This window comes from Molothrus ater, chromosome 1 (assembly GCF_012460135.2).
Source record: "Molothrus ater isolate BHLD 08-10-18 breed brown headed cowbird chromosome 1, BPBGC_Mater_1.1, whole genome shotgun sequence".
In the NCBI taxonomy this organism is placed as follows: domain Eukaryota; kingdom Metazoa; phylum Chordata; class Aves; order Passeriformes; family Icteridae; genus Molothrus; species Molothrus ater.
Genome location: NC_050478.2, coordinates 23,170,986 through 23,184,702, shown reverse-complemented (window position 1 = coordinate 23,184,702; position 13,717 = coordinate 23,170,986). Strand labels below are relative to the sequence as shown.

The 13,717-nt window shown below is 37.3% G+C and overlaps 1 protein-coding gene across 7 annotated transcripts in view; it reads right to left on the bottom strand.

Annotated features, from left to right (window-relative positions):
- The window catches only part of CDK14 (cyclin dependent kinase 14), a 440,286-nt gene that overhangs the window by 339,958 nt on the left and 86,611 nt on the right, over positions 1-13,717 (bottom strand). For all 7 annotated transcript variants that reach the window (XM_054516107.1, XM_036406938.2, XM_054516108.1 and 4 more), the window contains one exon: positions 5,455-5,549. In XM_054516107.1, the coding sequence (XP_054372082.1) occupies positions 5,455-5,549 (95 nt within the window). The remainder of the gene's footprint in view (positions 1-5,454; positions 5,550-13,717) is intronic.

The window sequence follows — 13,717 nt, the reverse complement described above, 5'->3', positions numbered from 1 at the left end:
GGCATTTTAGTTGAACATCTAGTTGTCATTAGTTTTCTATCTAATTCAACTTTAAGTTCCTATTTTTATTAAAGATTTACAATGTTAGAGATTTCTTTAAAACATTTTATAATCCTATGTCATAACTTACCTACAAAAATCAGTTAAGGAAATAAGTTAAAAAATGAGGGGGAGAAAAAAAGAAAGCCTAGCTGGTAACCATAAAAGTGCCTTTTTGTAACCCATGAATATGTATTCCTTTTCCAGCCATCTGTTATCCTCAGATGAAAAGAGGATTTCATTTGTAGGACACTAATTTCATACAATTTTCAAGAAATAAAGAAAAGGTTAGGAAAGTTTAGGTCATTAAGGCAATATGAATCAGAGTAATTTTGAAATATTAGTCTAAATAAATAGGCCATAGCATGAACAAAAACTTACCTGTGAACTGGACTGTTGTACATGAAACTTATCAGGGAGCTGTGAACACAACACCTCACATGGGCATAAAGTAAGTTTGGGGAATGACTAAAAAATGGCAGCTTGATCATTGCAAGCTTATGGCACTTACAGCAGATTGAACATAAAAGACAATCAGAGTCAAAGAGATCTCATGATGAGTAAAAGAAATTCTGCAACTTGAAAAGCAAAAGTCAGAACAGCAATTAGTCCTGTCAGCCATCCTCAGTGAAGGTTTCAGCATCATAATATAAAAATCAAAATACACTGTCATCCCTTTTCTTGTGAGCAGCCATCCACAGTCACATTTATGAAATTTATGGTCAGCTATATTCATAGCACACACTGCAATACATCATGCCAGTAACAAACAGTGGTAGTTCCCTCTGATTATTCAAAGATTCCCTGCTGCCTCCAGAATAACACAGCATGGAAACAAGGCCAGTACAGAGCATGATGCCTGGCTGAGCATGATTACTCTCCACTTTGCACCATGAACTCCCTATTGACTTTTAAGGTGAATAATAAAAGGTACTGCCTTTGATGCAGATAAATATCAAATGCCTGGGCTCCCTGAAAAAATACATTTCATCTTTGGATACAAGTTGGAGTCACCTTGAAAACAAAAAATCAGATTTTTGAACTGAAATGGGAGAGGTGCCTGGATGGAAGGACTGCCCTATATCAGCAGCCTTTGAGCTCCTGTTGACAGCACTAGCTTCTACTGTTCTCTGCTCTGTGCTCTACTGATCTCTCATATTAATAGTTCAAAAGGATAGGGATCAGAATTCATTAAAACAAGTGCTTCATTAAGGGTAAATTGAAATTATGTAATTTTGCGATAGAGAAAATAGACAAAAATATCTTGATGGAACTGCTGCAAATTCTACACATTTTTTAAAAATACTATGAGCACATGCAATTCAGTAAAGGTGCCCAAAAAGGTAAAGGTACAGTGAAAAATCACATGGATAGTCAAGAGGCAGATCAAGATGCCAGCTGAGATACCACTGGCATGCCTCTCAAAACACAGACACGTGCTGTGCTAGCAGCAGTCGCAGCTCACATCTCTTTAACTGAGGGAGTCTTTTTTAATTCTTTGCCTTGAAGGGCAACTGAACACAGTGGGAGAGGCTGGAAAGCACGCCAACACAGAAAATTGCCAAAAGCACAGGTTTTTCCCTTAAGTGCAATATGCAGAGTTCCCAGCGGGGGAATGCAAGGCCTCCACACTGCTTTGCAAGGGGCTCTGGTTGGCAGCAGCTCCCTTGTGCTGTCACCAGCTTCATCTCCAGACTCTCAACTCACATCAACACTTATGTGCCACAGATCGAGCCAGATCTCACTGCTGTATGTTCAGGTAAATTTATAAACAAGCTCAAGAGGCAGCAGGAAGACACACATGTCAATACACAGACAGGCAGCACTTCCTCAGCTCAACTACACAGTGAAATGATACAGGAATTCAAAGGCCACCCGGTGCTTTGCACCTACTGCATGGCAAACGTCCAAGGTGTTAATCAAATACAGAGTCAATGGAACTTGCATCATATTTTACAGTGTTATCAGTAAATTAGTCTGCTCACCCCTCCAAAAAATTTAACATTAAAATAAATCCCTTCAAAGTCATCTGAATTTCGTGCAGTAAGCAGCCTCTTGTGGCTTTCTACAACTAAGTAAAATATGAGAACCTAGCCTGAATGGAAGTAGAAAATGAACATGCCAAGATGAGTTTCATTACACACGTCTGATGTGCAACACATGAAATCAAATAGATTTACCTATTGATGCAACTGTCAGCCAGAAAAAAATGACTGCTTGGCTGTTTCTCCTATAAACAAAAAAGCCCAGCCTAAGAGAATACTGCTTCACTTCCCTCAATAACACTCTGCTGCTTCTTCACCCCAGGGATTCATTTTTATCTGACTACAGAAAGAGAAATCCATCATCCAGTAAAAGGAATTAGCCCATTTCATTTCACTTTCCTGGAATACAACCACAGATGCTCAAAAAGATAGAAAAGCAATGGGTTTTATAGGAAGACAAGGGCTGGGTACCATTTATCCTGCTCCAAGGTGCAAAAAGCCAGGGTTGTTCTAAAAGCAAGTTACTGTACATATTACTTTAAATCTTAGGAAGGGAATGGCTGACTTTGTGTCTTTTCAGGCAGGTATGCATCTTTTAGACTCTCTGAATAGTATGCTAAGATTAAGAATGTCTTATTCCATCATTATGATCAGCAGGGGAAATAATTTTAAAAGCTGAAATGTATCTCAGGAAATGCATAAAAAACTCCAAACTCAACTACTTGCCACATGCATCTGGTGACAAATACTGAGCAGAACAATTCTGAGTATAAAGCATAATTTAAAATAGCTCAATACAATCTTAAATGTTCCAACTTTAACCTACAGTTAGAGAAATATCTCAGAAACATTTCGGCAAAACAAAGAAACCAAACATTAAAGTTGGTTATTAGGGATTCTCAAACATTTTGAGCAAAATCCACTTGTTGTGTGTTACCAGCTCCAGCTTTTCCATCGTGTGCCTGCATTCTGCATTGTGTCATGAGAGCTTAATCCTCAGCAGTCAAACTGGGCACATACCAAAATGAACAGACCTCTTTTGCTCATTTGTATTCCCACTGAGTCTGCAGGCAGGGGAACACAGTGATGCATATCACAGTCTCACCCTACATACCCATATCAGAGCCTAGGAAAAAAAAATCTCTATCCCTGTATCATTTTAAGATAAAGCTATAAACAATCAGAGAAAAGCTGCTTGAAAAGCAGCAGCCAGGTCCAGGTCTCAGCCATAGAACCATGGAATTGTTTAGGGTGGAAAAGACCTCTGAGTCCAACCATTAACCCAGCACTGCCAAGCCCACCACTAAAACATGTCCCTAAGTGCCACATCTTTTAATCACTGCAGGGATGGGCCAGAGCCAATGCATTCACCCCACACCTGCTCACCCACATTCCCCAAGAGTCCATCACAGCAGTGATGCTCTTCCTTCTGTGGGGACACCACATAGGTCAGAGATTGCTCACCTTCTCAGGGGACAGAAGAGGTAACAGGGCTACATTACCTCAACAAACAAGTCCTTTTGAAATAGCAGATAACACCTGTAGTGTTTCCCAAGTTCTTAAAGTACAACCTCCTCCTGCCATGAAGTAATTCAACTGTCTCTATAGTTCAAGAAACAGAAGCCTGGACTGGAGGTGTCAAATCTCAATAGTGCTGGATAATATGGAAATTATTCCACTCTCAGCAGGGAAAAAAAAGTCAAATTCAAACAGGTGACAGAGGACTACTATAATAGTAGAAATACTCTCTGCACATGAATTCTCATCCACACTCTAGTTGCACATACTTTTTGTCAGAACACATTTCAAAGACCTTGCAGAAGATGTTACAAGGCAACAGGACAAAGCCATACATAATTGTTATAACTCTCACTACTTATTCAGAGCAAGTTGTTTGTAATAGAGAATGCAGTGTACCCAGTAATTCCAATTTATTATTCAAGTACTATTAAAATCATTGACGTATATATTTCAGGTTTGCAGGCAACTCTACCAAAAAGGAGTATTTCTAACCAATCTACATTTCATAACATGTTCACTATTAATGCAATAGGTTCAGGGAAGGGTTTTGCTTTGTTTTTAAATTTCTGTTTGTTCCACTGACTGATGGGACATCCAGTGACTCTGTTGCCTTAGTTCAGTCTTACTGAAAACTGAGACATATGGACTGACTGTCATCAGATACTCACTGTGATTTTACTAAAGGATTTTAGTAATTAGGCACAAGCTGAAATCTATACTGTTCTCTCATATTACATAGACTCCAATAAAAAGCTTACACATGTATAATGTCTGGAACTTATGGTAATGCATAACTGAGCCATTAGCAGCACAAAGCAATAGCCTTTCCTTGAAGAAGGCTGCCAGTGAAAGACAATACCTGCAGTGGCATAGCACAAGTGTGAATACTTCTTCTACATTTAGAATATGTTTTTATTCCTATCAGCTGTTATTATGCTTGTCAATACCTAAGTAAGCTATTGAGAGATGAGGGAACCCTCATTTTAATTTATTACAAATATTCAGTGAAACTAGATAATTTTCAGTACCTCACCAAGTTAATGAACCTGGAAAATGTTCAGACATATTTTCTTTTTTCACATAGTTATTCTCTCCCACAACCATCATGGTATTCTCTGCTGGAACGGCAGTGTTGTCTCATGTATTATTGACTAACCAAAGTTTTTAAATAAAGATATCACATGTACCAAATCCCTCTTTTACAACTTCTTTGTTATTATTGGAAATTCGATTATGAAAACGTCATTAAATATGTCAAATGACACAAGGCACTCTGCTTCACAATGGATAACTCTAAATGGAAGCACTGGCTGAAGAAGTATATTTTAAGTGTGTTTACTGAGTTATTTTATGCAATATAAAAGCGCTTAGGGCATTTGGGGATAAAAAAGCTACAACGACTAACATTTAAGTGGCTGAAAAAATATGTGACATGTATGAAGTAGATTATTTTGAGGTAGAGTAGTTGCAACAATTGTAAATAAACTAAACCTAGAGTAGTCCAAAATTCCATTCATTCCCTTCATGCTGTTTTATTAAAGTTTTTTAATAATGATAAGCAGAAATGAACAACTTATCACATATATTCAGCATTGTTCTCAGACCATCATAAAACTCTACCTGACAGCATATTTTGCTTTTACCCCAGGAATGAATTTGGTATGGATACCAAAGAAGTAGCACAACATTGAAGTGCAAACAAAACATCAGATTAACAAGAACCTCATCTTGCTCTGGTGTATGCAATGTGCTACCTGTGCACTATGGTCTCAGCCCCTTTCACTAGAGCACACGGCAGTCAGTAGCACTTTGATTCAGAGATCTGTGTACATGTTCAGTAACATCAGTTGATACGTTCTGCTTATCTTTATTTACACACAAAATTAAAAGAAAACAAAACACCACTTACTTGCTTTTTCCTTTGTATACTGTAGCATAGGATCCTTCCCCTAGTTTTTCCAGTTTTTCATATGAGTCTGCTTTTCCAAACTTAGGGCTTGTAGGCTAAACAAAACAAAAAAGAAGACCTTTCAGCATTGCACCCGTAACATTAACTGCTTTGACTCAACCTTTAGAGACCAAATATCATTATCAAGGCTCAAAGACATGCTGGTTTTCAGTAACAAACAAAAAAAATTAATAAGGAAAAAACCATTAATATTTATTCAACAACCCAGATGGTAGTTGCTAATATCAACCATACAGTTACATCACTGGATCTATCAAAAAGATTTTGTTCTTCACCAAAGAGAGGGTTCTGTTTTATTTTTCACATATATCACTTCATAGAGGAAAAAAGACCATTAACAACTAAAGCGTTCTTGTCTATGTTTAGAAATCTAAAGAGCATCCTTAATCTGCCCTACAAAATCAGACTAGTAAAGCTGTTTAATAATTTTTTTCTTACTTACTTTTTTAGACTAAAGCCCATCCAAAAACATTGCTCTAAGTAGTCAGTATCCCATTAAATCACTCATTGTTCAGAGAGTGGTCAAAATGCTATAGGAAAGCATCTTTAATGATGTCATCTTCTGAATTATGGTTAGAGTCTTCAGATGTAGATATAAACATATCATACTTTAATGTACATTTTATATAGTTGATAAAAGTCCTGTATCCTTAATATTTGCAGCCTAAGTGAGGAGTCAAAAACTGAACCAAGCTAAGGAATGATTCTTGCTCAAAGGGCCAGACAGCTCAGCTGGCCTTTGTGATAGACTGATACTTGCCCCCCCTTTACACAGTCCTAACAGAGAATAAATCAACTCTGCAAAAACAGAAATTCACCTGACATTAAAAGTCTCCATTCTGAAATTCTGAGAAAATGTTTTTCTTTTTTGAAGTGCATCCTCTTTTCCCACGTTTCCCCATTTTCTAGTTGTCTGGAAGGAAACAATTTTATTTCTTCTCCAAGATCAGATGAACACTGCAAGAAACTGACCTGCAGCTGCCCTTAGCCACACCTACATATGTTTTAGACTGCAGTGCTCAGATATCCTTCCTGTGCTAAACCAACCAAAAGATCATAGAGAAAGTTGGGAGAGTCAGCACTATACTCAAATCACACACAGTGAATGATTTGATAATATTCTTGCTATCGCTACACAGAAAAGCAGACAAGCAAACCCAGCATGGTTAATGTTGAATTCAGCTGGGATGAGCCATGTGCACCTGTACAACTGGTATACTCACATTTGGGATCCTATGTCTGATTTACAAAAAGTATCCATGTATCAGTCTTTTGAAAGGAAGCAAACATTACAGTACAGGGCACATCTGTGTGTAAATTCTTGCTAAGCCAGGGTTGAAAGTTTTAAATCAACTGACCCTAAAAATTGCTTCTATTTAAATAGGCAGAGGCATCCCAGGTAAGCTGACATGGTGCCTCATAATTGGCCACCACACCCCATTAACCATTAGCAAGAAAATGCAAACACTCTCCTTATTCAACTATTCTTCATTTGTCTTATGTAAAAATTCTGGCACTTTGGCAACTATAGACCTTTTTTTGATATCAATATTCCAGCTTTCTATTCAATGGCATAAGGGCATACATATACATGTTTGCAAAATTGAGCCCTTTCACCTCTCTCCAATACAAAGAACAACCTATTATTATTTTGCTATCCAATTCCTAAGTATTAGTAGATTTACACAAATTTGTCATAAGGAAACTCTCAGATCTTTTTCCTGCTACATTATTTGGAGCACTTCATTACAGATAAGGCAGTAATAGTTTTGGTTTCCAATCCATGCTTAAAAAGGCATTCTGCCTGGTTAAAAAAAATTAGGATTATTTAATCACAGCTTTATTATAGATGTCACTAATAGAGGTGACTAAAATATTTATTCAAGTAGACTTCTCATTGAACTATCCAATTATGGACTAATATAACATTAAAAAACTTCAGAAAAGAAGTGGTTAGATGTTTAAATGTCTTGCATATAATGAAGAGGGAGTGCAAAGTATTTCCCAAATTGCAGGCTGCAATGAACACACAGTGAGTAGCTTTGTTTGGAGTGGAAATGCTGCCCTAGTTAACAGTGAATAGTTCACTGTTGCCTTCCTCATAATGAGACAGAGAAAGGACAGGGTGCATACATGTGTTTCACATCCATTCCTATTTTCACACTGAGATTTGCTTTTATTCTCTACCTCTGGAAACCATAATCTAAAGGTCACAACAACTTGTAAAGCCCTAAGATCTTGATAGGAAACAGGATGCCTTTAATCAATTACCACACCGTAAATCATCAACAATAATTATTCCTATAACCTCAAGCTCATTTCTCCGTAGTCCAGCTGCCAGAAGCACAAACTGGAAGCCATGACTTTTGACTCATTTTCCTCCTGGAAGTGCTGCATGCACCATCCTCTGCCCAAAGCCCTGGCTGGCACCTTCCCCTGCCCAACCCACAGCACCTCTGCAGTGCAGCTCAGCTCTGCTCTGACAGCACCATCACACTGGATTGCCCAGTTCTCCACTGCGAGATTTCCCTTTGTGAGAATGGACATTATTTTACCTTCCATTTGTAATCTTTAAAGGCTTACAATTCTTGAAGGCATGTGGTGGAGAAAAGCACTTCATGGGATTTTATTAAAAAAAATTGAGGCAAAAGAATATACAATAATAATATAAATAATTTTTGATACTTCTTAATGAAATGCCAAAACACTCAGCATATTGCAATTATTTTAGACAATGAAGGGACAGCTTCACCATTCCCCCAAAACTTTCCCCATTTTTTAAAAATAAAATCTCATACACTATTTCAAATTTTAATTACAAATTAGGAAGTTCCAATACTACTTATATTTCCTTTTATTTCTGGATTATAAAGGAGGTGAAGACAGAAATAATGCAAAAATGCATAACTTTTCAAAACCTAAGTTTTAAGCTTAAATTAATCTAAATAAAGGAATCAGAATAATTTGAAATTCTACATGACTGCTGAAAACTATAACCATTTCAGCCTACCTTCCTTTATTATTACAGTCCCTCATACATATGGGTATTTTTTCAGCTTCATAGATATGAATTTCATTATTCAGATTCCTCCACATTAACCTGTCCTTTTCACCCATTTCTGTTTAAAAAATATTATTTGTTACAGAAAGGTTGGTGGCTTTTTTATTAAATGCTAATATTTAAATAAAATCTAGAAAATCCAATTTTAAGTACAATTTTTTCTTCCAAAGCATTTTATTACTTCTGGTAAAATACATGGGAATGCGTATACACAGAGATTTGTGTTTGTTAAATCACAGGATTCCCATACTCTGCCTGGGATGTGGCTGACTGAAATACACATAGTGAGTGAGACATATCCAGAGCACATCAGATGTGCTTGCATCAGCCACTGACAGACATCACAAGCAGCAGACTCACAAGAAATTCCCTGTATTTTACATAACTGGTGCAATCCCCCAGTTTGACCCAGACAATATTTCTCAATGGAAAAGAGTACTGGTTTTAGCTGAACACGTGTATTTTGCTAAGTTTTTTCAAAGCTTCTCTTTGAGGCTCTAACCTTACAATACTTCTATAGCTATTATTTTTCTATTTCTCTTGCTCCTTCTTACTGCTTTTTAACCCTCTAAAACACCAAGAGAGAATCACAGAATTATTTAGCTTTGAAAAGATTTTAAACATCACCAAGTCCAACTCTAATCCTAACACTGCCAAGCCCACCACATTTGTCCCCAAGCACTACATCTACACACATCTTTTAAATATCTCCAGCGATTGTGACTCAGTCTTTTCCAGTGAAAAGACTGAGCAGCCTTTTCCAGTGCTTGGCAACACTTCTATGTACTAAATACCATTGGGACTACTTATGCTTAAGGAAGCCTGTTGCTCCATGTTAGAGCTCCTCATTTGCTACAAAAAAACCCCAAACAAACAACTTAGAAAGCTGAGAAAAAACCCCCAACACCTAGGTGGCATATGTGACCAAGACTGAACTATGTAAAAGCAAAAAGTTAAATAGGCGGTAAACAACCAGGCAGCAAGAAACTGATACAACTGGAAAACTCACTGCAAAGTGAACTTGCATGCTCTGGAGAAATCGTCCAAAGAACTCAAATGGGAAAGTTAAATTAATTACGGAGACAAAAGAGAGTAAAGGTCCTCATGCCTCTGAAGAACAATCCCAAGTCACTCTGAAAGTCAGCACAGGTTGTGGTAGATCATGTTATCCCCAAGAGGACGTGGGCAACTGGAGCACAGAACAATGCAGATCTTTCCCCTCAGGAAACTCACGGGGAATTTTACTTGTTTGCCTTCACGTTTCACTTTCCTTGAAAATAGTTTTCATTAGATAACTTTCTTATTATAAGCCTACATTTTTCCCAGTGCTAGATCAGTTCAAGAGCACCACTAAGCACAGAAGTGAGCATTTTTAGCAGCATGGCTTGCAGTAACCATGATTAGATAATTTTTTCCCCTCTGGTTAAGGAAATACAGATCATAGTAACAAGGATAGAGAGAGTATGCCAAAATATTGAGTACAGAAATAGAAGAAGCTAGTAGTTCAAACTGACGTGAGAGTATTAAAAATAACAAAAGAAAAAAGAAATGAGAAGAAACTGTGTTTTCTGACCACATAGTTTCAAACGGCTGTTTCATTGATACAGCCTGTAGGAGAGATAATAGGTTTAAAACAAGATCTGGCAGTGTGAATCCTTGCACTACATTGCCACCTGAATACTTTCTCAGAATGTTTCAAAATCTATGTAATAAAGAAGGCTTTAATGGAAAATTACACAGAAAATCACCTGACTATTCCTATAGAAGCTGTGTGGGTTATGTTCTCATGCATTTTTCATAACTGCAGAACAGCTTGTGAATGTCACACTTAACTACCACACTCCTGAGTCTAAGTTTTAAATAGATCCTTTTCTCTTTTTTTTTTTAACTGGGGGATATTAAACTTCAATATAAAGCTACCATCAGGAGAAAAATATTATTTTCACAGTACCTCTGTAAACTAAAGAAAAATCAAAAGTGAATATCTGCTTTGTTATACACCTGAAAAGAAATGAATTGATTGCTAGAAAAACTTGAAAGAAAAATACAGGCCAAGAAGCTCAACTGAGATTAAATCACAAGAATCACAGATAATTACTTTTTAAGCATTTTGTCTCTTGTCACGAGACTAAACCTTTCACAAAACCAGATGCAGTTTCCACACTAATTGCAGGTTGCATCCTACCTATAATAATAGGCCAATTTGACCGTATCTTGAAAGTGGGACTGTTTTCTAGGGCAATGTTCAAGGGATACAAAGATGTTCAAGCATTCAAACCAAGCCTCAGCCTCAGTTCTCCCACTCTCTGATCCCATTCTGCTGCTTGCATCTTCCTAACCCTTTAACACACAGCCATAAATTAAGAGCAACCTGGGCTGAAGCAACCACAGAGCTCCCTGTGAAGGGTGCAGTTTTTAAAGCTCTTCCCTTGTTCTCCAGGCTATTAGAGCACAGGAGCTGGCTCAACTGCCACATTTTATCTGCCTTTTCATCCAGAGAGTATCCTTTAGGTTAAGGATTTATTAATGCTTCCTTTGTGCCAGTAAAGAACACTCCACTCTCTACACCAAGCTCTGAAATTATCCTACCTCCATAAAACACATCGACCAGGAAGGATGCAGCTCCCCTAGTAATTTACAGGTTCCTAACTGGAGAAGGTTGCCTACATCTGAACAGGAAGAGAGGCAAGATTGGCACAGCAAGTGATTATTTTGGTAGACAGAAATGATGCCTAGCTTTCAGGGAAAATCCTGACATTAGAGTCCATTTTAAAATTAGATTTCTTACACAACTTATTTTAGATGTGCTAACAGGATCAGTAGGATCATTATAGGATTCATGCTTTTTTGCTTGTGCTTTTTGGAGGAAAGTTGCATGTATCAGAAGTGAAAATTAATAAAGGTTACAGAAACAGAAGAAAGGCTGCTCTCCCAAAAAAAGTACAGAGTCAGTGCAGTAAAGCACTGCTTATTGCAATTATTTTTATTTGAATATTTGGGGGGTTTACATTTATCTGAGTTATACAACATTAGTGTTTTGCTTGATTTTGTTTTAAAAAGTAACTGACAGGTAGGAACATATACCTCTGCATGACACTTAAATTCACCACCAGGAAGCTTAAGCTAATTCAAGGAGAACAAACTGATGTGTATCACTACATAACTAAATCTTGAGCAGATGGCTACTTTATACAGCTTGCAATATTCTATTTATATATGGTGCAAAAGTACTATTTTAGTGTATAAAATGTGTACTCTGAATACACCAAAACTTTACCTCGCACTGGAGAGTTTGATCATGTGTCTAAAGAGCAAGGATCTCAAATAAAATTTTGAGATAATTAGAATCAAGCCATCTTTTAAAACCAGCTGTTTGGGGCAGACTGGCACATGTTTGTTTTTCAGTTGTGATTTTTTGTCTAGTTTATTATGTAGTATTAACTTTTTTTCATTTAAGGAGAAAAGAAAAGCATTTTCTTGCCTTAGTAGACAAAGGACTCAGCATGAGAACTTTAGAAAAATAGATAGAGAGATGGATAAGTATGCACAGCTATAGTTATATGTATATTTTATATATATGCACACACAACACATATATTGTGTTGGGATGGACCAGAGAAAAGGTTTGTCAAGCCAAATTCCCTTTAACAGTGGCTGACAGCCAATGCACAGGTAGGAAAACACCTACTTCACTACATCCAGGTTATCCACTACTCTGTTGTGATAAAGAAATAATTCTGTTTTGCTGGAAAATTCATCTCATAGCAACATACAATTTCAATCAGCATAAGCAGTTTGGAAATCACTCCCATAGATGTTTTCTTATGTTCAAAGTAAGTAGAGAAGGTAGGAAGATTCCAAGTGTAAAAATTTTTTAAAAATTTTGTCGAACAAGAAGAAACAAACAAAAAGTTCTAAATTCTGTCTGTACACTACTGCACTAATTAACAGAACAGGAATTCTACCAGGTTGCAACAAGGTGTGACATTAACTGCAGAAAAATATTTCAAGTTCAAAAGAAAGAGATGTATTTTCCAGATGACAATCTGTGTGAGGATCATGGAGCTCCAGCTTCCCTAAACCTCTGTGTGTTTCATCTTTCTCATCACAAAGTGCAGTGCATTTCAAAAGTATGGACTACACAAAATGGGCAACACACCACCTGCAGAGTATTTTGTAATCTTTACCCAACACTGAAACTGATACCTGTCAGAGAGGTGATAAAGCTGCTGAGATAAATCAAAACTGAAACTGACACCCCAGGGCATTATAAACAAGGTCTTTCAGGTCACATCTTGAAAAATGTTATTTTTCTGAGACAAATAAAAGACTTTTACCTGAGCAGAAGCAGTGAGTGATATGGAGACTGCAAGCCTTGGCCATGAACCTTCTGTAAGACATCATTTCCACACCTGATGGCTACAGAGGACTTCAAATGATGAAAAGAAAAGACTAAATGGAAGTCTAACTCTAATTCTGTTCCTCTACTAATCAAATAGAGAAAGAGAAAATTGAAGGTAGCATATCTCTATCAGAATATCTTAAAATAAAGCTTACAGAAAGCAGAGCCAAAACTGAAAAATAACTCCACAGCTGTAGCCCATGTGACCCAGAGGGCATAGCATGTTCAAGAATATTTACAGAAACTGAAATGCTTGCTCAGACTGGTATAACCTATACAAGAGAGAATTTCCAGAGAACCAAGTATGAACTCAGTAAGGGAGAATATGCAGCTGACTTGGAAGAAAAAGATGTAATGATCAGAAGAGCAAGTAGCAGGGGCATCTGCTAGGCAACCCTAAACCCTTTGTTAAAATTCAAGTATAATTCAAAACCACAGAATGATACACTTCTGCAACTAACCACATGGGTATCACTCAATAAAATGTGCATCGGGGCATCTACTGCCTGAAGCCATGTATTCAGGTCCTGGGAATAGGAATAAAGCATCTCGTTCTTGTCTCTGCCTTGGATGGCTGAACTCAGGTCTGCCAGGCAGGACCAGGTGTGACCTGATCAGCAGAGGGCTAACACCACCTTTTGCTGTGAACTACTCTTTCTTCTTCGTTGGCATAAACACTTTCATTATTCCACATGCTCTTCCTTGTGAGGAAAAGTCAAAAATTACTAACAATGCCTCCA